General features: G+C 44.7%; 1 protein-coding gene across 4 annotated transcripts; it reads left to right on the top strand.

Annotated features, from left to right (window-relative positions):
• Nucleotides 1–9,300: 9,300 nt before the first annotated feature.
• LOC148526419 (ras-related protein Rab-40C) lies at nucleotides 9,301–27,848 on the top strand. 4 transcript variants are annotated; one of them, XM_088470350.1, is made up of 7 exons: nucleotides 9,301–9,631; nucleotides 14,358–14,666; nucleotides 22,749–22,809; nucleotides 22,893–22,953; nucleotides 23,797–23,874; nucleotides 24,266–24,488; nucleotides 24,670–27,848. In XM_088470350.1, the coding sequence occupies exons 2-7, from the start codon at nucleotides 14,525–14,527 to the stop codon at nucleotides 24,963–24,965; spliced, it is 861 nt and encodes a 286-aa protein (XP_088326476.1). In that variant the 5' UTR covers nucleotides 9,301–9,631; nucleotides 14,358–14,524; the 3' UTR covers nucleotides 24,966–27,848. The 4 variants fall into 4 exon arrangements, with proteins under 4 accessions (XP_088326476.1, XP_088326477.1, XP_088326479.1 ...); XM_088470351.1 differs by having other exon boundaries at nucleotides 9,301–9,627; XM_088470353.1 differs by having other exon boundaries at nucleotides 9,301–9,547.
• Nucleotides 27,849–27,889: the final 41 nt, after the last annotated feature.

Here is a 27,889-nt window from a genome sequence, read left to right on the forward strand (position 1 = left end):
ATTTTATTAAGAGTAACTCACTGTCAAATCTTTACATAATGTTTTGCCAGTTAAATACAGGCTCAGTCCATGAACACATTGGGGCATATTCAATTGGGTGCGAGGATCGCAAAAATCCCCCACCTGCAGGTGTGGGGATTTTTTGCTATTCATTCAGGAGCGGGGTTTTTGACTTTTTGTGCGCCGGGAGGTATTCTTTTAAGTACCTCCAGAGCACGACCAATTTTTCCTAAAATCCCCAATTGTAGGAAAAAAGGTTGGTAAATGCTATGGGACCCCAGCGGCACCCCGTCCTAATGACTAAGCAATTGGAAGTTTCCAATTTGCTTAATTAGTCAGTAATTCTCTCCTTCCGAAGTGCTGTCTTCTGTATCGGGAAGCAATCGGGAAGCCGAATGCCTATATACCGGCAGCCGGCTTCCCGACTGTCTTATCCCGGCAAGGGTGAAATGCCGGGCGTCTACATCTAGACGCCCGCATTTCCCTGACGCCGGGAGACCGGCGCCCAGCATCACGATCGTAGTGATGCCGGGCGTCGCGAGCGGACAGCCGCGGGGGGGGGGGGAGGGTTAGGTTTAGGGCTCCTAGGGGGGACTTAGGGTTAGGCACCCCCCCGGGAGGGTTAGGCTAGGGGGAGGGAGGGTTAGGCACCCCCGGGGGGGACTTAGGGTTAGGCACCCCCCCGGGGGACTTAGGTTTAGGTAGCGGGGAAGGGGGTGGTTAGGGTTAGGCACTTAGAGGGGGGATTAGGGTTAGGCACTTGGGGGGGAAGTTAAGGTTAGGCACCCCTAAGGAGAGTTAGGGTTAGGTTAGTGGATACTTGCCTATCCACAATCGGGATTTCCAGCGCTGTCGGCCTTCCGCTGCGTCGCACTCTGCTCCATGCGGCCGGCGGTATTTCATACCCATTCCTCTGTATCCAGTTTCTGGACCCGGTCACCTGCAGCAGCGGTGAGTTTATAGTGTGTGTGTGTGTGTGACCCCAGGTGTGTGTGTACCCCCCCCCCCCCCCAAGATCAGTGCCCCCCCCCCCGTATGAGCGCTGGAATAACTACATCTCCCAGCAGCCCCCTCTCCAGTGAGAAGATAGAGGGGAGCCGCGGAGACCCCCGGGCAGGTATGTGCAGATTTTTTTTTTAAATTTAATGCGGCGCAGGGTTTTCAGCTCTGAACCCCGCGACCACTTTTTTTTTTGTATTGGATACTGCGGGTATCTGGAGCAGGTGTACCCGCGGTAATCCAAAATTGGGCACCAGGGGCGCAAGGCTTTTTCCTCGCTAAACCTTGCATAGAATTGAATATGCCCCATTGTGTCAGTTACAAAAAAAAAAAAGCTTTGTAATTGGTATAAAATAAATCCCCTTTATAGTGTTAAAAATTGTGAAAGTGTCATATTTATAAATTCATAAATTTTATTTGGTTTTGTTTTGTAACTGACAAGACAAAATTGCATGGAATGGGCAAGCACTGAAGATAAGGGGTAACGACAAGAAGTTACATGTGTACAATACATTGGTAGATGCTTTCTCCTGTTGTTTGACCCCGGTATAAACTTAACCAAAAAAAAATAGACAATAGATTAATATCAATACTTGGCCTACTTCTAAGAGAACAATGTGTCCTCACCAATATACACATTGCAAAATGTATGTGAACTTTTGTAAAGCAAGTATAATGTCAGTTTATTGTGCAACCCAGTGATTCACAAACTTTCTTAAATCACGGCGCCCTAGAGTATCAGCATTCTCTGCACCCCTAGGCCAAAAATTGCATAGAAATTCAGAAAAAAATTATAAATTAAGTAAATTGTGCTTGTATGTCATCCTTAAGGTGCGTACACATGGTACGATATCTGTTAACGATATCGTTCATTTTTATGCAGTGAACGACCAACGATGCACGTTCCCGCATGAACGATAACTATATCTATGATCATCCGTACATGCAGGCTAACTTGCACGATATTGTCAACTTTGCCTGTTCAGAGATGTGGCAGGATGAAAGATATCTTTCAAGTCGTTGGTGGTACAGATCCTACCGTGTGTATGCAGCTTTATGGTTAGTTATGTGGTGGTGGACAGGGTTTGTACACATTTTATGATTGACAGCTGCCAGCACTGTCTATGACATTGACCATAAATAACTAGATTTGGTCCTGAACTACCAACCAATAGCACCCTGTAAGGGCTCCACGGCACCGACAAATCCCGGTCGCCATGGCGACTAAGATTTTACTCCTGGCAACCGAGTTTTCCAACTCGGGAAGCTCCATTTGCCGGGCGCCCGCTGAAATTTTACCAGCGGGCGCCAGACTCCCCGCAGCAGCAGCCAGAGCTCACCTCTGTGCTCTGGCGTCTGGCTCCCCCCACGAGCACTATGGGAGAGACGTCATTACGTCTCTCCCATAGTTCCGAAGAGCAGCGGACGCAGGATCGGGGCTTAGGTAAGTATTGTTTTTTTTTGTGTGCGCGCGGCACTATTACAGGGGGCTTACTACTGGGGGCACTATTATAGGGGGCACTATTATAGGGGGCTTACTACTAGGTTGAGGGGCACTGAAAGGACGTGTGGTGGTCTATACAAGCTTTCATATATTTTGGTAATGGACGATGGTCTGGCACCTAAACTTTTAAGATGGCTCCTAGATTTTACTAAAATTTGTCGAGCCCTGACCTATAATGTTTTTGTTTTTAAGTACAAGGCCTATGGAAACACTAATTTCTGTGCAATATAATGATGGGTTGTTCCTCCATATATAAATAGTAAAATGATCTCGGGGCACATTAATCCGATCTCTAATTAAAGTTACTGCCAAAGCGTATACTGCAACAATACTGCCAGCAGCACAAAAGGTCCTGACCTTTAACGTTGGGATGATTCCACAATGCCCTAATTTTAGTTATTAACATAGACAAGTGTGCAGGAATAAAAGCCTTTCTATAACCATGTATATGCACCTGCAGGCATTTGGATTATCTTGCAGCTTTTTGGGTGTTGCTTGCCCTATTTAAGTGTATTCTAAGCATATCATTACACTTTAAAAATAACTCTTCATCTCTATTGCAATGGACAGAGAGCTACACAATCTAGTATGAGTTAATAGGGAATGGTTTACTCTGTGTCATGCTTGCCATTTCAATGGCCAAATTAATTCTTATCGTCTATTCATTACAAGTTACTGCACATTATGCGGGAGGATTTTTTCTGTAAACTCCCCCTATTTGTATTTATTGTGTTGAGCCATCCCCCCAAACCACTGTCTGCTTCTAGCACTGACCTCGAACAAGGACTCCAAACATCTGAGCATTGATGGGAGCCACACTTGGGCTTGCCACTGAACAAGGTCCATACCCAATCGGAACACACATGTAGGTGGTCAGGAGCCGGGGCCAAGTGGCTGGTTAATTTACAACTGGGGCCTTCTAACCCAGTTGTAGCAGATGACACTATACTAACAGGCCTATAGCAGTTCCCTTCTGATCACAATGTACTACATGCCGGATTGCAATACCACGTGTAGCTATCGACACAGACTCTGTCATAGGAGCCAGTGTGTTTGGACGAGCAGCTCCATGAAGGGAAATGACAGGTGCAGACACTAATACCACTTTCTCCTTCATCCACCAGGGGACACTGGAGCCTCATGACAGTGGGGTATAGACGGTGGTAGAGTAGAGCCTGGCACTTTAAAAATCTAAAAGTGTGACTGGCTCCTCTCCCTCTATGCCCCATCAGCCCCAGTTTCTAGAATGTGCCCGAGAAGAGCCGATGCACATGGGGCTGTCTCCAGCCCTATAGTTATCTTTTATTTATATATGATTAACACTGAGGACAGGCAGACTGCTGCTGTGACAGTCTGTCTGCACCGTGGGAGCCGCCAGGGTGGGTACTGCCACGGCTACAGCAGCCAGTGTCTGGTCACCCTTATGGAGGGGGCTTTAATAATTCAGTCCACAGACTCAGCGGAGCCTGCCACAGCTGAAACCGGCTTGTGTCGGGGTCCCCGCACTCTCCCCTCGCTGCCCAGCACTCTGGCCACAACAGCACGTGTAAGTACACACACCTCTCCTGATTGTCACTATAGGTGCCCCTGTGTGATCTAACAGACCGCGCTGGGGCTTGTATTACAAGCTCCGGCGACGGCATTGACAGGGGCACTTAGACGCCGCTTCAGCGCGGCTGTCTGTAACGGGGCCGGGGCTTGATAGTTACATGCTCCAACGCAGGGTGAATGAGCCACCTCTGTAGTGGCGGCGGGGCTGGTTAGTTACATGCGCAGGGAGAATTAGCCGCTTCAGCGCGGCTGTCAGTCTAACCATGTCGGTGTTTCACTGCACGGACGCTTAAGCGGCATACCGGATAGGGGCGGAGCTTACTGACGACATGGCTCTATACCCAGGGAGCCATGCGCCGCCTCCTCCTGCATACTGCCCAGCGGTATTGGCGTGCTCTGCTCACAAGGAGCGGCGCCATCTTCTTGGTGTGTGTGTGTGTGTCTTGTCTTTAAGAATGTCTTCCAAGGGCACAGACAAGTCTGCTTCACAGAAACTGTATGCCTGCACTAGGTGCAGAAAGAAATTGACCAGTGCTCAAATTGATGGGTCGTCCCTGTGCGGGGCTTGTGAGGCGGATAGTACGAACACAGCACAAACCGTCACGCCCTCCTTAATAGATAACTTGGCTGGGGTCATGGCACAGCTTGCATCAGAATTAGCCACTTCACATAGGGAACGGGAGGCTGCCAGAGATAGTCCTGATACTTCTCACCCTTCCTTTCTTAATACAGAACCTGCGTGGGCTCACGAACTAACCCGCTCCGTGAATAGACTTACCCTGGTTATGGGTTCTGCGTCTTAAGTCTCCTGAGGCCGCAGTAAGTCAGCAGTCCAAAAAGAGGACACTTCCAACTGTTCTCCAGTCGGATGAGGATTCTGAAGCAAATTACTCTTCTCAGGAGGAAGGGGAGATGCTAGACAAATCTTATATAGAGGCTGCTTCGCAGGAACCGGAAGCAACGCAGGGTATCGAAGCGCTTATCCTGGCTGTGAGGGAGGTACTTCATATTTCTGACCCGGAGACACTAGAATAATTGATTCCTTGTTTGCTGAGAAACAGAAGTCTTCGGTTACCTTTCGGGTTTCCGGTAAGTTAGATGAACAGATGGCAGTGGCCTGGCAGAATCCAGACCGTAAGGTCCAGATCCCTAGGTGTTTTTTCTCCCTTTATCCTTTTCCTACAGAAAATAGAAGGTGATGGGAGACACCGCCATCTGAGGATTCTTCAGTGTCTCGTCTTTCGAAGAAGACCACACTTTCAGTCCCAGGAGCTACTACATTGAAGGATAGCTCAGAGCGGAAATTTGAAACTACGTTATAATCCATTTACATTGCTGCAGGCGCACTTCTGGTTGGTTCTTGGGTCAAGTAGAAAAGAGAGGGGGGTTTTAACCCCCTATTGTTCCTCAGCACACTGAATCATACTAGCAACAACATATGAACACTATATGGTAAAAGAAATCAGAGATATTGGTTGTATGCATTTCTATTACCATATAGTGTTCATATGTTGTTGCTAGTATGATTCAGTGTGCTGAGGAACAATAGGGGGTTAAAACCCCCCTCTCTTTTCTACTTGGTATGACCCCTCCCTTTCATGCACCTGAAAAGTACTATCAGATTGATTGAGCAGCTGCCATTTTTTTTTTGTGGTTCTTGGGTCAACAAGGCAGTGGAGAAGTGGGCGGAACAGTTGGTGTAGGTTTAAAGTCGAACATTCCGCGGACAGATCTGATTACCTTGGCGGAGCATATTCAAGAGTCAGCAGTATACTTGGGAGACGCCTGCAGAGATATCGGCCAGGTAGTAGCTAGAATCTCTACCTCGGCCGTCGCTGCTCGTTGAGCACTTTGGCTTCGTGCTTGGCAGGCAGACGCTGAGTCTAAAAAAAGCGGTTGAAGGTCTTCCCTTCACAGGTGATATTTTATTTGGTCCAGAATTGGCAAATGGATCTCGCTGGCCACTGGAGGTAAGAGTACTTTTCTACCTACATCAGCACCTCCTCTACGTCGCTAGTTTAAAGGGCCTTCTTTTCACTCCTTTCGAGCTCCAAGGAGAATTCAAGGTCGACCTCGAGGTTCATCTTCAGCAGATCGAGAAGATCGTGCCAGAGGACGTCAGATGGCCAGTGCTCGCCGTCCGGATCCCAAGCCAGCAGATAAGCTTGTGGCATGACAGGCTGCTATCTCACCTCAGGGATTGCAAGGTGGGTGCTCGTCTCCAGCACTTCTCGGCGGCTTGGAGGCAGACTTGTTCCGACAAGTGGGTTCAAAATCTGGTATCTCAGGGATACAAGATCGAGTTTGCCTTCACTCCCTGCGATTTTTCACAACAGGAACAACTACTTTTGCGTCAAGCGATCGACAAACTTCTGCTAGCCGAAGTTCTGGTTCCAGTGCCGTTGGCACAAAGAAAACAAGGAGATTTACTCAAACCTTTTTGTGGTTCTGAAGCCGGATGGGTCAGTCAGACCCATTCTAAATTTCAAGTCCTTGAATCAGTATCTCTCCTTTCACAGGTTCAAGATGGAGTCGCTGCATTCTGTGATTGCGGGACTAGAAGCCGGAGAGTTTTTGGTGTCATTAGACATCAAGGGCGCCTATCTGCATGTTCCGATTTGGGAGCCTCACCAGGCTTTCCTCAGATTTGCCATTGGGGAGACTCATTACCAATTTGAAGCCCTGCCATTCAGTCTCACGTCTGCTCCCAGAGTACTCACCAAGGTGATGGCCGTAATGGTGGCTCATCTGCGCTCTCAAGGAGTAACGATTGTCCCGTACCTGGAATACTTGCTTAACAAGGCTCAGTCGGCAGAAGTCCTACTGCGCCATGTATATCTCAGACATCAGATACTCATACAACACGGCTGGATTGTCAAATTCCAGAAGTCTCAGTTGCTGCCGTCGCAGAAACGTCAATTCCTGGGTATGATTCTGGACACAACCCTACTTCGGATCTTTCTGCCTATGGACAAGGCCATAGCCATTCAGGAGCTGGTTAGTTTGGTGCTCAGACCCAGACAAGTGTCGGTGCATTTTTGCACTCGCCTCCTAGGGAAGATGGTGGCCTCTTTCGAGGCCATTCAATTTGGCAGATTTCACACCAGAACTTTTCAATTAGATCTTGTGTCTCAATGGTCGGGTTCACATCTACAGATGCATCGGCTAGTGCGTCTGTCTCCCCAGACCCGCATATCCCTACTCTGGTGGCTCTGGATGAACCATCTGATCGCGGGTTGACACTTCGGAATTTGGAATTGGACCCTGGTCACCACGGACGCCAGCCTCCGTGGATGAGGAGCTGTGGTCGTGGCAGGAATCCCTCTTACCGATCAACGGTCTCGAACTGCGGGCAGTCTACAGGGCCTTGATACAGGCTGCTCCTCTACTACAAGGCCGTCTGGTTCGGATACAATCCGACAACGCCACGGCCGTGGCATACATAAATCGACAAGGAGGAACTTGCTGTCATCAGGCAATGAGAGATGTCAGCCGCATTCTTCTGTGGGCCGAAAGACACGTCGAGGCCATCTCCGCAGTCTTCATTCCGGGAGTCGACAACTGGGAAGCGGACTACCTCAGTCATCTAGATCTTCACCCCGGGGAGACTCGGACCTTTGGTATAAAAGAGGTATTAGTCTACCTGCTTAAGAGGGGAGATGCAGTTGGTGTTGAGGGGTAACTTAGAGAATCACATTATTATGACCCCCCCAGATTACAGCAATAAATGTTATGGTTCACTGCGACGCACACGATGCAGTCCGAAGTTTTGCACAAGTCTGTCAGCAAGACATTAATAGTTGTTTTGTGACCACTGGGTAAGGACTGAAAGATCTACAGTATTTAGATCGACAGTCAATAGATCGATACCAAATGGTTGACTGTTAAATGGCCAACATAGACTAAGGTCAACAGGGTCAAATTGTCAACACAGAAAAGGTCAATGTGTGTTTTATTTTTCATTTTAACCCTAATCCTCCCCCTAGTGCCTAACTCTCCAAGTGCCTAACCCTAAAAATCATTAAAAAAAAAACAACGTATTAACCTACTGACCATGTTGACCTTTTGATTGGGATGTGGTCAATATCCCGGCAGTGGGGATTCCGGCGCTGTCATCCCAACCACCAGAATCCTGAAGGTAAGTAGCGGGGTTATGTTAGTGTTAGGCACGAGGCAGAGGGTTAGGTTTATGGTGCAGGGAGGGAGAGGTTAGGTTCAGGCACCACCTTAGGATACCTACCGACAGGTGTCGGTATCCTAGCCCTGACGGGATGCCGGTGTCGAGATTCTGACCGCCGGCATCCCAAAACTTTTGATCCTGTCGACCTAAGTCCATGTCATTTGCATGTTGACCATCTGGTGTCGCCCTATTGACTGTCTGTCTAGACACTACAGATCTTCCATCCCTATATCCACACAGGGCGAGGGGGCACTATAATCTGTTTTTGGAGTCCACTGTGAGAATACAATACTCTCTATTGGTAACCACCTCTCTTGTGGTCCCAAAACAATGAAACACCTTGGTGCCTGGCCCACCACCCCAGACTAACCACACAGATGCCTGCTCTACCAGCCAAAACATGATCGCCCCTCAGCATGAGGCTAGTTAGAGCACAGGTTCTCAAAATCGGTCCTCAGGACCCCCCAACAGTGCATGTTTTCCAGGTCTCCTCAGAGAATCACAGGTGAAATAATTAGCTCCACCTGTGGATCTTTTAAAATGTGTCAGTGAATAATGATTACACCTGTAAACCTGCTGGGTGACCTGGAAAAAGTGAACCGTGTGGGGTCTTGAGGACCGAGTTTGGGAACCACTGAGTTAGAGCATCACTTTTGTAAGTGAGAAAACCCCAGCAGCATGGGACAGTACCAACTACGCCGCCTTCTGCCTAACGTGAGGCTGCTGTGACACTGTCACCTCATCTATTATCAGAGGGTTACAGCACATCCCCTTCCCTACATGTACCCTGACGTCATCAGTTACTGTCCAACGTCATTCCTACCATCATCAGAGCACAGGAGTAGTGAGGTGGTGCACACTGCGCATGCGTCGCACATCAGCAGCAGCAGCAAGGAAGGAAGGATTCCATTCCGGTCACTGTAGGCGGGAACGCAGCGAATGGTGCCTACGGGGCGTGGCCGACAACCAACTTGCAGCTGCGACAATGTGGGCGTGGCGCGAGATGCCAGAGGGGGCGTTTCCATCTCGCTGCCTGGCTCCAGCGTTAAAGGCGCCTTGCTGGCGTTTGATTGTCGCTGATAGGCCGGCGCTCCTTCTGCTGACGGCGGTGGAGTCCGTGAGAGCATGCGCAGTGGGCAGGACAGAGCGGCAGGAGCATGCGCAGTGGGCCGGAGGAGAGGAGAGATTGGACGAGCTGAAGCTAGTTTGATCCCTTGCCGGGGCCTGAGAGTGTTCCCGGTGCTTCGCCAGCAGCTGCGGTGGCTGAGACTCCCCGCGTGGTTGTAGCCGGGCGTCGGTGTCGGTTCACGTCTGTGAGTGAGCAATAAGGCCGCAGCCCTGAGATCGCGTAGTCCTTGTTCCCCAGGGTCCGGCCTCTCTCTGAGGGCGCTGGGTAGGTGAGTTCTCTCCCCTGTACCTTACACAGCATCAGGCATTCCTAAGCTTCCTGCCCCCTGCAGCCTGACCTGCTGCTGTGGCACTACAAGCCCCACCTGACCTGGCGTCTGGGCACGCTGAGGCTAGTAGTTCCACAGCAGGAGAGCATCGGCCTCTGTGACAGGTACAGGGGCTGCTTACCGCAGTCAGGTTACACAGGTCCTGCTCAGGTGTTATAGATGTTTATTCTGACTCTCGTCACTTTGTTTCCTGTCAGCATGAAAGCTGCCATTTTCCTCTTTAAATCAGGTACAGTCCTCACAGCCAGACAGAAGTTAGTGTGTGTGTGTGTGTGTATATATATATATATATATATATATATATATATATATACACCCTCCCCCAATCAGTGGTTAGATTACTTCCACTGTCAGACTGTTGGTTGCTATACTGTCTCTGGCTGCATTATTATATATTGTGGAGAATTACGCCTGCCCGCTGATCAGTTGATTTGTTTATTTTCCTTGTTGTACCAAACCCACGTCTTTCTGGTTACCATCCCATCCCTGTGCACCTTGTAGTATTTTGTATACAATATAAAATTGATCTCTGCAGTTGATTCTCCCATTCGCAGTGTTGGGTAAGTCTAGGTGGGTGCAGTTCTGAGGATGATTCCTATACACGGGCTCTTTTCCTGTCTGCTATGGGGGGGTATTTTCCCTGATCTGATCGCGGTTCTTCAGGACGTTTATACAGCGCGCTCTAATAGACTTCTGCTCTGCGGCTCAAACCTCGCATGAATGTACTTAGTGATTACACGTTGGACCATCCACAGTACACATGATAAATAAGAGGCTGAACAAAACATCCACATATAATGACAGAGGCCAAGTCCCTTTAAATAAGTCGGTTCCAATAAAACTATTGCATGGATGTGCATTTGTGTGTGTTTTTCAGGGTTGCGCCATTTCCTCAGTTACAACTGGCACCTTTTGAGCTGGTCACCTTGATTACCGATCTGCTTAACCCATTCCCAATTTGATAGTCAGAAGTCAGCCCTCACCCTTCGTAACCCCCTAACTGACTTATTAGATGAGATGCAGGAATCTGGCTAGGAAGGGGGTATGTTAACAACAGGCTTTTGCAGATACTGCAGTAATGACTGATGCTGAATAAACACTAGTTTAGTCTGTTTACATAGATATGGCCATTGTGGGACAGATAACTTTCCTGCTTCATCCACACTCCCATGCTGTCTGATAATCTCAAGCTTGTGCTGTAGGGTCCATTGGCCAAGCAGAATTCATGTTCTGGTCAAATCAGGATGGACTTTTTTTTAATGTGAAGAACAATGTTTTTTTTTCGCTGCATGCTGTGTTCAATGTGGCCAATTTGGTGAAAGTGATAAAATAGACTTTTAGGGAGTATATTTACTAAAGTGAGAGTTTTTAAAAGTGGTTGCTATGGGCAACATCTCCAATCAGATTCTACTTAACTTTTATCTCTAGAATATAAGATAATAGCTAAAATCTGGTTGCTATGGGCAACATCTCTGCATCTAAAAGCTTTAGTAAAATTACCAATTATAGTCTGCATCGGATGTACAATGCGCTCACTGTTATTCACACTCATCACCTGATGCCTATATGCGGTGGATGCACTTTGAAAATTATATATATATATATATATATATATATATATATATATATATATATATATATATATATATATATATATATATATATATATATTCTCTCTACTGTCTGCAGGTAGTAGATACAATAAACCGTATTGTAGATTTGCATGCTGTTTGTACAATCTCTTGTACGGAAACGATAGGGACAAGATACTGAAATAACCTCCTTGATCAGACACTGATGGTGTGTGGGGCTGCCCGTCGAATAGAACAAGCTCAGGCTGGATCCAAAAACTATTGTTTGAAGCCTATTTTCAGCCCCATTGGCTACTTCACAACAGGGCCATATGCTAAATCGCAGAGCTGTTCACCGATGCAGAAAAAATTAAAATCTGTTCTAGGTCTACCCATATGCTTTACTGAATAATTTATGTGAGTTTAAGTGGGACGGGGAAAAACCCACAGTCTTACGGAAACATTTTTATAAGTAGTATAGAATGTATGGTGTCCTAAGCCAGTAAGGTAACCGCTCGCCTGCTTGTGTCTAATTGACCATGCATTGAAGAGATGTGCTGGGGGTGGTCTGATATAGTTGTCGGGGTGTTTTGTAGCCTAATGAGTCTATAATGCCGAAGTGATCGGCCTCTCGTGCACAAGAAACGTGAGTGTGGTAATGTCTCAGGGACCGGTTCTGAGTGCTTTGTGCTGGATTGTATAGTGTACCTCCCTGCTTTCCAGCACGCTCCATATGTTGTACGGATAACAATTATATGGGTGTGTGTGTGTGTGTGTAAAGGCGTGTACATGGCTTGATCTATACTGATTTTTGCTGTCTGTCAAAAAAAAAAAAAAATCTCTTTAAAAGCAATAGGACAGCCAGGGCTATGGATTAATTAAAAGCAGCTCTTCTGAAATGTGTCAATGTGCGATGATAAATATATCTGTAGCTCGATGATGATGATGATGGATAATATAAGAAGTGTTGCTTGGTTTGATTTGCTGCTTTGTGAGTGTGGTTCCCCCTTATTTATATTCCTGCTTTGTCTTGGCCCTGTAAGGCAGGTGGGTAATGTGCCCCCTCCCGTCTTACCAGCAGGAGGCATGGGAAGACCTCATTACAAAACATTATTATTATTATTATTATCCTTTATTTATATGGCGCCACAAAGGTTCCGCAGCGCCTTACACAGTACATAAATGAGCACACAAGAAAAACAGTTAATAGTAATACAAAACAATGCAGGACAAGGACAAGGTTATAAACTCAGCTGCAAAACACAAGCAGCAGGACATGAGCAACCAGGTGGTAGGTGCCATTGTAGGGAGTTAGGAGTAAATTATACTATAAGTAGGGGGAGGAGAAGCACGTGAGGATGAGGGCCCTGCTCGTGAGAGCTTACATTCTAAAGGGGAAGGGCAGACAGACAGGGGCGACACAGAGGGGTAGATAGTGAAGAAGGAGCATGGAGCAGTGGGTTAGGATATGTGCTGCGGAATGTGTGTGTATAAGTCGACCTGATGTTATGTAAAAATTAAGTCCTTCATACATCTATCTCTATGATAGAAAATAGATTGTTTGTGTTATTTACATGAGAGATGTACAAAGTAAAGTAGAAGCACTTTAATTTGTGTGTTACATTTTAGCATCTATATACAGCCTGACAAGAAATGCAGCTATTATGGGACTGTCCCGCCATCCTAATACAGTAGTGACTACTTTAGTTCCAGCTGCTGGGTGCTATGCCATGCTCCTGTGAGTGGGTGCATCTCACATGCTAGACCCACTCACAAAAGGGTGCAGCCATACATGATGTGGTCCCACAGGATGTTGCAGTACCCGGGCCCAGAATTTCTCTTGGCAGCCCTGGAGGTGACAGACAGAACGAGGAGGGAATGGGGCTTAGTAGTGGGGTAACAAGACCATGGAGGGAGGTGGTTGAGAGTGGAGGTATAGGAGAAGTGGGGGAAAGAAGCAGAGGGTTGGAAGCAGACTGATGAGAGAAAAAAAGGAAGAACAGCAAGTGGAGGAAACAGGAGGGGGAAGAGAGGGACGGATAAAGTAGAGGATTATGTGGACATAGAATATGGGGGTTGTGTGAAGTAAGGGTGTTCATGCTGTGGACAAGGTAATAATTGAGATGTAAACTGGAGTGGAGGCTGTGAGATATAGAGTCAGTGTGATATAGAGACAGTGTAATGTGGAGGCTGTGTGATGTAGAGACAGTGAGATATAGAGTCAGTGTGGATTAAAGTTGTTAAATGTTCAAAAATACATGTAAAGAACAGTGCTGCTAATGTATGAGCGCAGCTCCAAAAGTGATATATAAAGGAGAGGTATGTGAGTAGTGGGTGCAGGAATTAGTTTATAAACAAATGATTAATGTGGATAGATGTGACACAATTGGAAAAGGCAATACAAAATGAATGAGGACAAAATTACATCAGAGCGTATATTGATTGACTCTAATCTTGTGGGTTTTGAATGTGCTCTGGGTTATTATATAGTGAAAGCATAATGTGCTTATTTTTTTTTATTCTTCTCCCCCTTTCACTACAAAGTGTTTAACTCAATCATCACCTGGGAGGCTTGCTGCAAACGGCTTTGTGCAGGGCAGAACAGGCTTTCCAGCAGTGCAAGAGTTAAGAAGCAGAGCCATCTGCCTGTGTTTTGCTCTTCATGCAAATAGCTCTGTAATCCGCCCCCCTGCCAAGGAGTGGCTGACTAGCAGGCTGCTGTCCTCCTATCCCACCATTGGAGGGACCATACTATTACCTCTCCCTTCAGCACTATGTTAACCAGTGGGAAGAATAGCCCTTTATGCTCTAGGACAGAGGATGGTATGGAAGAACAAGGGAATAATTATACCAGGTTCCAATAGCTTACATCCCCTTCGATAAATATATACACGTAGCTGTTACATTAACATAAATGCAGATGACAGGAGTTGCAAGAACGTGATGTATGTATCAAGGTGCTGTTAATGATTGTACGGATGGATTGTAAATATGCAGGGTATATTGCAGTATGTTGGGGCGGTTCTATATTATCCAGGATTTAAGACTTGCACTTGTTCTGTTTGGTTAAAAGTGTATATTGTTTTATTTTGCAGAATTCTCTCCATACCCAGTTTCAGAAGGTTATCTAAATGAGGCAATAGAGGAGTGCACCAAAGCCATCTGCGGACTCTAGAAAGATTGGTTGGACACCTCTCGTTGGCAGCGCCTGGCAAAGGGGCACTCGGAGGGTCTTGACATGCCGGTGGCCGCCTGAGGGAGGATGGGCACACAAGGCAGCCCTGTGAAGAGCTACGACTACCTCCTGAAATTCCTGCTGGTGGGAGACAGTGATGTTGGAAAGGGGGAAATCCTGGAGAGTTTGCAGGACGGTGCATCAGAATCTCCTTATTCCTATAGTAACGGTGAGCATCCACTGTGCAGGCATGTTGGATTGGGGCTTGCAGTCTTGGTGTCATACAAACCTGTAATTTATTGCCGATGCTGAGAAACCAAAAGCCATGAATCTACTGAGCAAAGCATGTTTATGCATCCCTATACCCCTTATCTGTATACTGGCATGCAGAAACAGCCCATCTCCATGTTAGTTTGCTAACAGGTCCTGCAGTACACAGTTGTACGTTATCTGATTACTGGAGCAGGTATTAATCCTGTTCACGTTTATTCACTACCGCTTTTATACTGATGGTTAATATGTTGCCTCTTGTCAGTTTTTAAGTCTGTGGTTTAAAATCTTTAACTAGTTGCCCACATCAATGGCCTGGCATTAGCGCTTGAGGTTCTCTTCTCGTTAGCTTGTAGCAGTCATTCTTTTTTAGGAGCTGTGTCTGCATGACTGGGCTTTGTCCATTAATGTTTTATTAAGGCCACAATTTAGACTATACAATTATCCTTAAGCATATATAAGAGCTGCAGATAATATATGCATCTTAACTGACAAATTTATATCTGCGCACCTCCACTGCAGCTAAAAAAGCAAATATGTAGCACTGATTACCCCCAATAAACCTGAATACCGTAAAATAAATTAATATTTACTTTTTCAACGCTTAAACCATGTCGTAGGTTCTGTAAATTAATCTAAAACCACAATAGTGATTACCCTATGGATAATATATACACACCCTAGTGTAGAGACAAAAAATAGTTGATTTTTCTGTTTAGAAGTTGGAGATATTTCTTAACTCAAGGGAAAATGTCCACACCACCTCCCAGGGGCTATGAATTAAATACCCTTACTTAAATAAGAACTTTGAACATTTCTCAGCATATCTTTAGATTTTCATTTACCAGACTTTCTTACAGTGTAATTCCTCCTGGTAAAACCTGGAGGGGATGTAGTTATGGGAGCCGCCGGTCTTAATACCGACAACGTTACCACGGGAAGGGATCTAACATAGGCGTCGAAATACTGACACCTATGTTATTCCCGACGCCGAACCGACCGTTCTCTGCCGGGGGTGAGGTTTTAGGCCCCCTGGGGGGACTTGGGGTTAGGCCCCCCCCCCACCCCAGGAAAGGTTAGGCACTTGGGGGGAGGTTAGGCACCCCTAAGGGAGGGTTGGTGGTGGTGGGGGGGTGTGAGGGGTGGGGATAGTATACTTACCTGCGCTGTCGGGTTTTTCACCCATCGGCCTGCTGGCGTCGGGGTACTGATTCCGACCTGGAGATGTCCTTCCTGATCACAGCACTGGGCAGGCCAGGGAGTGGGAGCAGCAGGGCAAGGGTGTTACTCTGGGCACAGGAGTGGCGCTCTCCTTGTCTCTCGGTATGAGGTCCTGTGTTCTCTCTCTGCAGCTGCAGGTAGTAGTCACAATTGCCATACAGTGGCAGAGCTTGAAGTGCTGTGTTATGTAATGGTGCTATGTAAATATGGACTAATAGTACTCAAACATGTCATAGAATGGTTAGGTTATTTTTTAGACCTTTTATACAAGCAGTGTAAGGGACCCATTTTAACTCAGATCAAACCAGTTTATCCACCCGGCCTCCACCTCAGCTGCTCCCATACATTCCCTGCCTGCAAGTAATTGTTACTTCTGTGCTGGAATTCTATCTATGATTTGTTATGCTTGTATTTGTAGTGCGCAGAACCACTTCTCCTTGGGCTGCTATGGTTTGTGTCTTATTTAGTCATCAGTCTTACTTTTAGGAGTCTTTGGTCACAGATCTCTGCTCATGTCCGGCTAACATAATATGCTGCAATTTCTTATAGTAGTTTAATGTTTTAACTCATCTTGTTGTGTACCCGTCACAATGGTCACATTCGTTTTCTAGGGAATATGTAACGCAGTCAAGTGTAATGTGATTTACTGATGATTGAATGTGCAGACCCGTCTATCTGGGGACCCTAATAGGATTAATCTTTTGTCGCCTATAGGCTTGGTGCAGTCCTCTGTAGCTTCCCTGTAACTGTGTTTTCACAAGGTCTCTGATTGTCTTTGGACTTGAACACTTATTATAAAAAAATTTATATATAATATTCTATATCCAGTGCATGCCGTGTGTGTGTGTGTGAATATATAATCCCATGAATAGCATGGGCAGTGTTTATGTAAAGAAGCTGTGGTTTCCTAAAGTCCCACATTGATTATTTTGGATAACAACCTAATTACTTGTTCCGTTATGGTTGTGACAATAAGTTGGTCCATTGTTCCCATTGGATGTGGTCACAGTTTGTTTTCTTGCGGTGTAATAATCAACAGATCAATTGACGCAACAATATCTGTTTAGTAATGGAAACTTTTTGTGTGTGTAGTAAAAGATGGTGACTCACAGGTTTTATTTGTTTCCAGTCATTTGGCAGTGTATATATTACAAGAGTGGGACTGGTAGTGGAGAAGTAAAACTGCACAAATAAACTTTGAAAGGAAATAAATGAGGAGAATAGAATAAAGCAGCACAGCCTGTATGTGTGTGTGTGTGTCACAAACATGTACACTGTAGTTCAGGGCTTGACAAATGTTTCTAAAATCTAGGAGACAGGATGAAGGTGCAGGAGCCAGACCACTCGCCTCGTGACCCCCCCCCCCCCCCCCCCCATGTCCACAAAATGGGCACAGTTGAATGGATACAGTAAAATGGAGACCCCCTCACTGCTCTGCACAGCTCCCCTGCTCCACCCCCCACCCTCCAGTAATAACGGACCACATTTGATAATGGTGCCAGAAAGTACAACAACCCCCCCCCCCCCTCCCCTCGTGGTCACACCATAGACCCTACTACCGGAGAGCTCTATGCAGCCAGAGATAGGAGACAGTAGACAGCCAGAATGTACGGAAGGATCAGCGGAGACTGGGACAGACAGCAGGGATCACTGCAGGCCAGGATGGAGAGGAGTCGTCAGTGCAGGCCGGGACGGACGCAGGCACAGCAGTCACCGCAGGCCACACTCAGCACATGCACTCCTGTGCATGATATGACCACCACAATACTATAGGCACGAATCCCCGCCGGAGCTGTTGAGGATCTGCTTCCTCCCTCACTGCAAAATCTAGTAGCCAGGCAGCAAAATCTGGTAGCCATGGCGACCTGGCCCCCGGGATTTGTCGAGCCCTGCTGTAGTTATCATTTGGTTAGAGGGTACTTGGAAGCTACGTACCGTGGGGAAGCCATTTTGAATCGAACAATGTTCAATCTTTCAATTAGCGCATGACTGAGGTATGAGGCACATATTGTTTCATGCCTCTGATATCTCTAGTTCCTAGTAAACAGGCTGTGCTCTTGTGTCCGTTGGATCAGGCCAAGCAATATCTGCCTGTGCTGTATGTGATCGGTGCGTACCCTTTAGAAGCTTACTCTTACCTACATGTCATGGTGGCAGCTGTTCTCCTTTTTTAGAATATTATTCTGTTTTTAAAGTCTCTGATAACTTTCTGTGTACATACTTTCCTGAGGTCCATTGTCCTCCCTAATAATGACATTCCTCTCCACCCTCTGTGTTTTCCCAGAATCACATGAGATTCCCCAGGAGACACAAGTCAGACCAGGTTTTTCCAATGCAGTCATGAAGCATTGTAGCATTTATATGTTAGCCCAGATCACACCCTATGGCATGTAGGTGCCAACAGCAGCCGGCCGTGCACACGTGTAAATATACATTAATTGCTAGTTATAAAAAAAAAAAAATTAAAAGTTGGATTAAACCAGAGCATTACTATTAATCATGGTTTGTGCACTCTGAAACTGTATCTGACTTTAAGAACTGGGCATGACATAAAAATTTATATGAATATGATTTGTCTACACTGGTGCTGTGGTAATATACTTTAATCTGTGTGCTATTTCTGTAAGATTGTGTTACAGCGCACACTGTCCTGCAGGGAAAGCCATTTGCTTCATTGCAAATGCCAGCTCTTCCCCCTAATGGCTTCTGGGAAACTCTTCAAACTGCAGAGTGGTGTAGATGCATTATTCAGTCCTATCCTGGTGGTTGTGTGTGCAGGGAACACACATTCACAGCTGTTTGATTAATGCAGATTGATCTTTGCAATCTGTTCAAGACCTGGACAGTCTACATACATACTGTACAAAAATGTAGTCTCTCTATCTTATGTGATTTAAAAAAAATAAATAAATGTTCTTATTTATATTTCGGAGCTCAGTAGAAGAAAAATAACCGGTGTTCGTAGATGTTTTGGATTTGTTCTAGATGGTGGTACTACCATCTATAGGCGTTTCATTCATCATGCTTTTGTAATGCAACATACACTCACTGCCTGGTGTATTCTGCACATTAAAGTTTATATGCCAGGTTTAGCCAGTGTTTTAGGCTGACCGTATAAAGGGGGTGCACAAGTACCTGATCATCTTTTGATTTTGGGAAGTGGTTTTCATTTTGTTGCTTTTTATTGTAGATTAAGGTTTACCATGTTTTGTAATATTTTCCTACTTTGTGTTTTTCATGTAATAACCACACAAATTGCTCCAGAAAAATATTTTCAGATTACACTGTAGCTGTGCACAGCCGCCAGAAATAGCTTGTAATTTGTATTACAAAGAGAGGTTTATGACCAATAAATAGTACTGATTATCCAAGCAGCAATGGTCTCGAAGGCAGGATTTATATAGAATCCTATCCCTTGGGAAGTAGCGCATTACCCAGCATGCACAGCGGTAGGTTGATAATAGCAGTTCTTATCTTGTTTGATCAGGCACCAAAATCCATTGTTTTTGTTTTTCTTTCTGCAAATCTATTGGGCAGCACAGACGATATCATGTTTAGCATTAGTGCATAACGGCACTGAGGTCGTGGGTTCAGTTCTCACTACGCCCCGAACTGTGTGGAGTTTGTATATTCTCCCTGTGCTTGCGTGGGTTTCCTCCGGTGCTCTGGTTTCCTCCCACACTCCCAAACAAAAATTAACCCTGGTGTGTATGTTTGTGTACATGCAATAGGAAATATAGACTGTGTAATCTCCACGGGGGCAGGGACTGATGTGAATGGACAAATATTCTCTGTAAAGCGCTGCAGGATATGTGTGCGCTATATAAATAACTGATAATTAAAATATCTAGCACCACTTGTTGAAAGGGAACTAAATATTTATTTTTTCTCATCAAGTGAATAATTTGGGGGTCTCTTCCTACTAACATTATTGTTTTTTATTCTATGGTGCCAAAAGGTCTCTGCAGCTCCGTACAGGGATTAGCAATACAATTGTACATCAATATGTAGGATAACCATTAACAAAACCATACAACCAAATGCAGAGTGGAGAGAATGGGGGAAGGTTGGAGCGACTCATTATGGCTATTAACAGCACATAATAACTTGAGTGGAGGGGTAGAAAGTAAATTGGCATTCACTGGTTCTGTGATCAGACATGGCATAGTGTTAGGAGTAAAGAGGGCCCTGTCCCTGCGGGCTTACAGCCTAAAGGTAAGGGGCGAAACCAGTAGTGTGAACTGGGAAAGAGTAGGTAGGAGGTCACAGTCGTGGGCTATTATGTTATGCGAAGGGCTGATGGGCTTTCATGTAGATATGAGTCTTAATGGCCCTGTTTTGAAGTTGTGGAAGCTGTCGCAGAGACTGATTGGGCGGGGGAGTTGGTACCAGAGTAGTGGGACAATACAGGGGAGACATCGTGGATGTGGGAGTGAGAGGAGGTGAGTAAGGTGGTCCGTGTATGAGCGGAGAGTGCAGGAGGCAGTGTCAACAGAAATAACTACTGACCTGAGCGAGGTGACTGAGGAGTTTATATGTTTGTGGCACAGAACCCTGCTACAGTGCGGAGGAGACCACCTTCTGAGGTGGATGGGTTCTTCTGTGAAGTAGTTGGCAGTGGGAGAGTAAATAAGACAGGCGGTGACGTTAAGAATAGGTTGAAAGGAAAGCCAGAAAGGAGGAGGTTGCAGAAGTCCAGGTTGAAAATGACTGGTACATGAATTAGAGTTTTGGTGTCCTCATGTTGAGAAAGGGTCTTCTCCTCGTGATATTGCAAAGGTGGATAATTGTGTGAGAGACTGGGGGGGTGTATTTACTAAAGTGCGGGTTCTTGGAAGTGGGGATGTTGCCCGGGCGCAGACAGCTGCGGGGAGGGATAGGTCAGGGGCTCCCAGGGGGGACTTGGGGTTATGCAGAGTTGAGGATATTTTAGTGTCTAGCATTTGAAAAACAAATTTAATACAGATATGTCCTAATACAACTTTTTGCTATTTTAATGGGCAGCTAAGTTCTATGTTAATTATGTTCTTCCTAATCATACTATTTTGAATATGCAGATAGGAGTAATTAAGAGACCATATATTTATTCCATAGGAACCTATATATTGCAAAGTAGAGTCAGTCATTTTCCTGTTCTTAAAGGTGCAAAAGGTCAAGAACCCTTGTTATCTGGAGTACAGCAGAATCGGGTAACCCTGAGGATGGAGAAAGACTGATCTAATGTCACCCATAATACACTGCAGTTTGAAAGATACTGCATGTATCTTAATGTCCTGTCGCAAGGCTGATAGTTATATAGTATGCCCAGGGCTTTCTGTGATTAGCTATATTACAATACAGACTCAGTATAATGACTGTTCTTTAATCTTAAACAAAACCTTTAAATCCATCACCTATTTCTATGGACTTGTCTAGGGGTTGAATTAATTACTAATAATGGGCGCGGAGTGCCTTCGAAACAGGCACACTCCCTAAAGGTGCACAGGAAAAGGAGCAACTACCGTATTGTGCCCAGTCGGGTACGTGGTGATTCCTGGTGGCACATCACTAGCAATGGAATATGCCCAATAGTGTGTTGTATTTCATGCGTGACCTCACACTGATGTCATGAAGAAAAAAACCAATGGCAGGCCCCTGAATAATCTCATGTTGCCTTGAGTGGTACGCTTGTCTATCTGAAAGTGAATTGTCTTACATCTGCCCTTACTCTGGGCTTCCACCCTTCAGTTTCCGCACGTTACAGATATCTGTGAATATATTTAATTTGTTCGTCAAATAATGAAGCCGTGGTACATAGATAGTGAGAAAAGCCTCATCTAGCTGTGTGTGTGTGTGTGTGTGTGTCTCTTTAGGTTATCTTGTACCCTCGCCAAAGAGCACTCTGAACTCTTTGTACTCTAAATAATTGATGGCAGCAATAATGTGAGGAAGCCGGTTGCGCGGCAGGGTAGCTTGGCATTTATTAATAGCAGAAAAGTGTTTGCCTACATCAAGATTCCATCTATCAATAATTTAAATATAATGAATATCCTGTGGGTGATACGGACAGGACAGCTGTGGGAGATGAACATTATGTTCTGTGTTTATTGGATCGGATCCATACTCTGCCTCACACTGTTAGAACTGTTTGGAAACACGGTGATAAAAAGACATCATTTTCTCTAAATGGACATTTGCACCAATGTGACACTTGCTCTGATGCCATGGGTTGTGCTAGGACATGTTGTTCTAATCATACACCCTGCTTGAATGCAGTCACTGGGAGTAGTATTTTGAGTTTTTACTTAGGTTTACTAAACAATTTTTATTTTCCCCCATCGCATCTGATTTAACAAAGGTTTAATTGTCAGAAAAGTGTCTAAAGTTGGGTACACACTAGACCGGTAGTGTCAAACTTGGGCCCTTCAGCTGCAGTGGAACTACACGTCCCAGTATGCACTGCCAGAGTTTTGCTACTAGTCAGTGACATCGTCCGTCAGAGCTGCATGCAGGTCCGACGGGCAACCTCGCCAGCAGGGGCCATGATGCTGAATGCAGCATGGGCATCGCTAAGTGTGTATGGACTTGTTGATGCTGGCACCCCCGCTGGGTCCTGCTACATCAGGTTGGGTACACATTTCTTAGTGTATACCCAGCTTAAGTCCGGTTATTGTCATTAGAGCTGTTATGAATATATATCCAATCAACACAAATTACGTTATAAGTGCGGTGGGCATCTTATTTTTATAAATATGAATTTATTGTATACTGTATGCACAGTCTGCCTAGGTTATATCACGCTGTCTTGTGCCACAAATCTAATCTATTCTTTCACATCCAGGTATTGACTACAAAACCACTACCATCCTCCTGGACGGCCGGCGCGTCAAGCTCGAGCTGTGGTAAGTCTGGAAACCTGAAGCGCCAACATACCAGGGAATGGCCAAAGTACTTGACCCTAATCTGTTTATGGTTTTGTTGGCAGGGACACGTCCGGCCAAGGCAGGTTCTGCACCATCTTCCGCTCTTACTCCAGAGGAGCACAGGTAAGGAGCTTAACCCTCTAGCTGTTGGTTTCCATTGGGCAGCCTGTGACTTATAACGAATAATAGTTCACATGGAAATGCTGATATTTAGTGGTGAAGCCTTTAGGGATGCTCACACACTAACAAGCGCACTGCAGTCACGTGCTAGCTAGAAACACCTCCTCCTCCACTGTTGCTGGTTTAGTACATGGCTAAAAAGACAGTTTTGTTATATACGTAGGTGGGCATTGTGCGATCATTTTATTTTTTTTAGTGTTGCATTGGTAGACTTACCAGTAATTACAATAAGGACTCACATTTATATTTAAAAAAAAAAATAAAATAAAATAAAAAATTATATATAATATATAATTTTTTTTCTTGTTTGCCGTACACCCATCTTGTCTGCATTGTACAAGTATAAGCGATGTTTAGTTTTTCAGTTCTATGTCCAATATAGCTAGCAAGGAATTTATAGCAGTATAGCCTGTCACCAATGGAGAATGCGTTGTGCATGTGAGAATTTTTACGAAATGAATACGTCTGAGCATGGCTGGAGCTGAGATATCGTGTTTGTGATAAGGAGCAGTGATGGTTTGTGATAAGGAGTAGTGATGGTTTGTGATAAGGAGCAGTTATGGTAGGAGGCCGAGCAAGGTAGCTATACCAATAAGCTGTCTGCCGCCCTGAATCTTTACAACGCAGTGCATTCTGTGGCAGGTGCCCTCCTACGCTGAGGCACAGATGGCACAATTCTCCTGTGGCAGGTGCAGCAAGATGTATCCAGGAGTGGCCGCTGAGACTACACAGTAAGATGAATGTATTCCCCTGGCCTAACGTGACAAATGCCGTTTTCTATTGCAGGGAATCCTCTTAGTTTACGACATCACCAACCGATGGTCCTTTGATGGAATAGACCGATGGATCAAAGAGATAGATGAGGTATACTCCACGACTGATAGGTCTGGGTTACGATGTGCCTAAATATCAACAGGAAGAAGTTTAACCTGTTGTTCCAGTATTTATAGATCTTTCTCAGACAGCCCTTGGGGGACTGATCAGTCGCAATAGCAGTGAAGCATATAGGCATAATGCATGGCTAGAACAATAGTAAAGATTTTTTCCTCAACTGTAATACCAATAATGATGCTGTGTATTTATATAATACTTGAATGGAATTTATATGATCAAATATCTTAAATTCCTACAAGGTCAGAGAAAGTTGGTGTGTATTTATTTGCAGCCCTTCTGAAGAAGTGAGCTGTATTTTAAGCTGTAAGGTGTTTTTCAATTTCATATTAGTGCATGTTACAGCCATTTCTTATCTTCTCAGCATGCCCCCGGGGTTCCACGTATACTGGTGGGGAATAGGTTGCATCTGGCTTTCAAAAGGCAAGTGCCCACAGAGCAAGCCCGGGCCTACGCAGAGAAGAACGGAATGACTTTTTTTGAGGTCAGCCCACTCTGTAACTTTAATGTGACTGAGTCCTTCACCGAACTGTCTCGCATTGTCCTTATGAGGCATGGGATGGAGAAGATCTGGAGGCCAAACAGAGGTAAGTGCCTTCAGTGAAAGTGGTGGTGATCTGGTGGGAACGAAATAAGTCTGATTGAATAGGGGAACGTTTACATTGTTTAACACAGTAGGATATAAAATACCAGAGTATTTCTGGAAGGATTTGTGTGGGATGATGAGGTGTACTGAAATGTTTGACTTTTTTTTTTTCCGCCCCACAGTATTCAGCTTGCAAGATTTGTGTTGCCGCGCTATTGTGTCCTGCACACCTGTGCACCTCATCGACAAGCTTCCCCTACCAGTGGCTATCAAAAGCCACCTCAAATCCTTCTCCATGGCCAATGGAATGAATGCTGTGATGATGCATGGACGTTCCTACTCTGTGGCTGGCGGTAGTGGTGGGGCTACAGGAGGGGGTGGGGGAAGCAAAGGAAATAGCCTAAAACGATCAAAATCCATTCGCCCACCTCAGAGCCCCCCTCAGAACTGCTCAAGAAGTAACTGTAAGATCTCCTAGCATGGGGGTAAGGAAGCCTTGGAGCTGCATGTGGCATTAAACCCCAGCTATCTAAATAAACAACCAAGTGAGGTGTCCATTTGGATAAGCTGCTGTGAGAGCCACACAAAATGGCTTCTGCATGGACCAAATGCCCTACTTTTATTTTGTCCCCCAATATGTCTTGTTTGCAACCTCTTGAAGAACTGGAGTAGATGACCATGGGTGAGGGCATCCATTCGTACCTCACTCAATATGACTTTGCCTACACCCAACAAATGCTCATTTTTCCAAGGATTCAACAGTGCATAATGGACCTTCCTCGCTACTACTTCCCCCCAAGGGCAGAAGTGAGCATGCACTGTGCTAAAGGAACTCCCTTTCCTCCTCCTTTATTTATAAAGAAGTATATATTAATGGACATAAAAAAATTTTTTTTTTTGTATAAAATTTCTGATAATACAACACTTCTGAATTTTGCTGTAAATAATGAATGTTCTTACATGCCCTTATGATGGGAACCAAACATTGGGCATTTGCTATGAGCATTTTACTAACTGTTCTGGAATATGCTACATTGTCCTATCATATTATGACTTGATTGTAGGCTCAATGTTAACAGGTGTGTGTAAAATATATATGTATATTAATACACTCCCTACTGTAAAGGATATGGATATTAGAAGTCACGGAGGAGATCATGTAAACCGCATGTTGTAGGCACAGCGTCATATAGGTAACAGAAATCCAAGATGGCTTCTATTACCCATATACTTTACTGTAAGGAGAGCAGTGTTCCTTGGGAAATATTGTGTATTATAAGGACCAATTAAGTGCTATCAGAACTCACTGTTTGTATTTACAGGTGTTTATCATCACTTGTGTGTTTATGAAGTAATAAGTCACACCAGTGATCTAAGGTTCTATGATGAACCCACTCTTCCTCTTTGGGCACAAAATGGCCCCCCAGCAGAGCACAAAATGGCACTTTGGCCACATTGCTCAAAAGATGCTTTTGGGACCATGCAAAGAAAAATTCTACCTCAGTATTTTTGGACAATGACCTCTTGAAATTTTGTCTTTTACAACAAAAAAAAGAAAAATATAAATTTCTGAAGTGGGACTACCATCTTCATTAATATTTCACACACCCTGTTGACTTTGTGACTACCTTTCTCCACAGCAAAGCACACTGATAGACACCTGACAGGAAATCCGTATGACTCTTGGCACCTCAGCAATAATTTTTATTCCGTTTTTTTGTAATCTGATCCTGTAGCACTGAACATGGGAACACAGATTGTTCTCGCTTGATCGGTATACTGGTGTGCAAGTCGAGAAATTGAGTTATAAATCAGTTTACAGGGTAACCAAGCCGATAACATGGAGATGCTTATCTGTTTCTCTATGAAACTATGGCTCCCATTTTATTAGTAATTATCATGAGGCCCGTCTATGAAGCATGTTGCTGACAAAATAGCTTTCTTCAGAGTACCAGTACAGCAACAGCGGAGAAATCTGGCTTCTTGCCCCTCCACCGTCACCTTACCCACCAGTCAGCCATAGTTCTCACCCATCGCCCTTACATTCACTGAAAAGCTACAAATTTGGTTACTAGTTATTTCAGAATATAAATAGGTGTTTTTTATGTTTTATAAATAATAAATTGCTAACTATATTGCTTGGAGTAGCCACCAAAACTTGTGTAAAATAGTTTTCATATACCAAAATCCAATGTTTAGTGTTATAGTCTCTAATGAATAATGGGTATCCAAGCCCTGTTCTTTGACTCAGGACCTGAATGAAAGTGCAGACTGTTCAATTATGAATAAATGAAGCATACGCAATGAAAGTGTACATAGTGGACGTTGCCATTTTGTAAGACAAATTCATTAACTTGGAAGCAGGGATGTGTCTGATTTACTAGTTAAGTAATAGGGCAGCCTGGGTTCTGGATGGACGTTACTGGTGTATAGATAATTGTTCATCAGAAGTCTCTGCAGATATTGCTTCAATTTTACAAAATGGCTGTCTGCACTTTTTTCCCCATGTGACATAACCTGTCATCTGTTACAGAATTTCACCCCATCATCTTTAACATTATCTGGGGTCTTGCGTTTAGTGTCCTTTACGAAAAAAGCTTCTTATAGCATCACAAACCTACATGTTAATCGTTGTTCCAATCGTTGACACGCTCTCATTCAATACTATAAACCTACCTATAACTGTCCTCTTACTATTCCCTTTCACTTTTTGTTTTTTCCACTCCCAGTGTTTGAAATGCACGGGATTTTTATCGTGTGGTAACCGTTCCACTTTGAGATCTAGAAGCTTTCTGAATTTGTTAAAGTTTTGTTGCGAGGAAAAAGAAGATTCACAATTGTATTTTTAATTACTTTGTATTCTGTCTGGTCATGTATACTGACAACTTGCCTGACTATATGGTTGAAAACACTAATAGATGCGTACATGATCCTTCAGTAAATGAGCAGGTTACCCCTCTTTTGTGCATCTGTTTGTTTAGACTGCTATTGTCCACTTCTAATTTGTCTATTCCACCCTTGTACTTAAAGGTATAGGGGGGACCACATTAGATAGCGGGGGTTGTCTGCAAACGTCAACATTTTCCCTAAGGCATTTCATCAAGTGGGTTACATGTACCCGAATGATGCCGTTACTGGCGGTTTCCTAACTTCATGGCACTCCTGATTTTTATGAAGAATTTTTTAAATTTTTTTTTTTTGTGTCCACCATTTTGGACAGTACGGTTATCCCTGTTCTTCTAGAGATCCAAGTTTCAAGCATTCCTGTCTGTACGTTTTACCATGGGCTGAACTCGCCAACTGTGAAATCCTGAAATATATTTTTTTTCTAAATAAATTAAAATCCCTTTAGTAGAATTAAGTTGTTTTTTGTGTTTTGTTTTTTTTGTATGTCTGTAAAAT

Source organism: Taudactylus pleione, unplaced genomic scaffold (genome assembly GCF_031769625.1).
Source record: "Taudactylus pleione unplaced genomic scaffold, aTauple2 ptg000098l, whole genome shotgun sequence".
Taxonomy (NCBI): domain Eukaryota; kingdom Metazoa; phylum Chordata; class Amphibia; order Anura; family Myobatrachidae; genus Taudactylus; species Taudactylus pleione.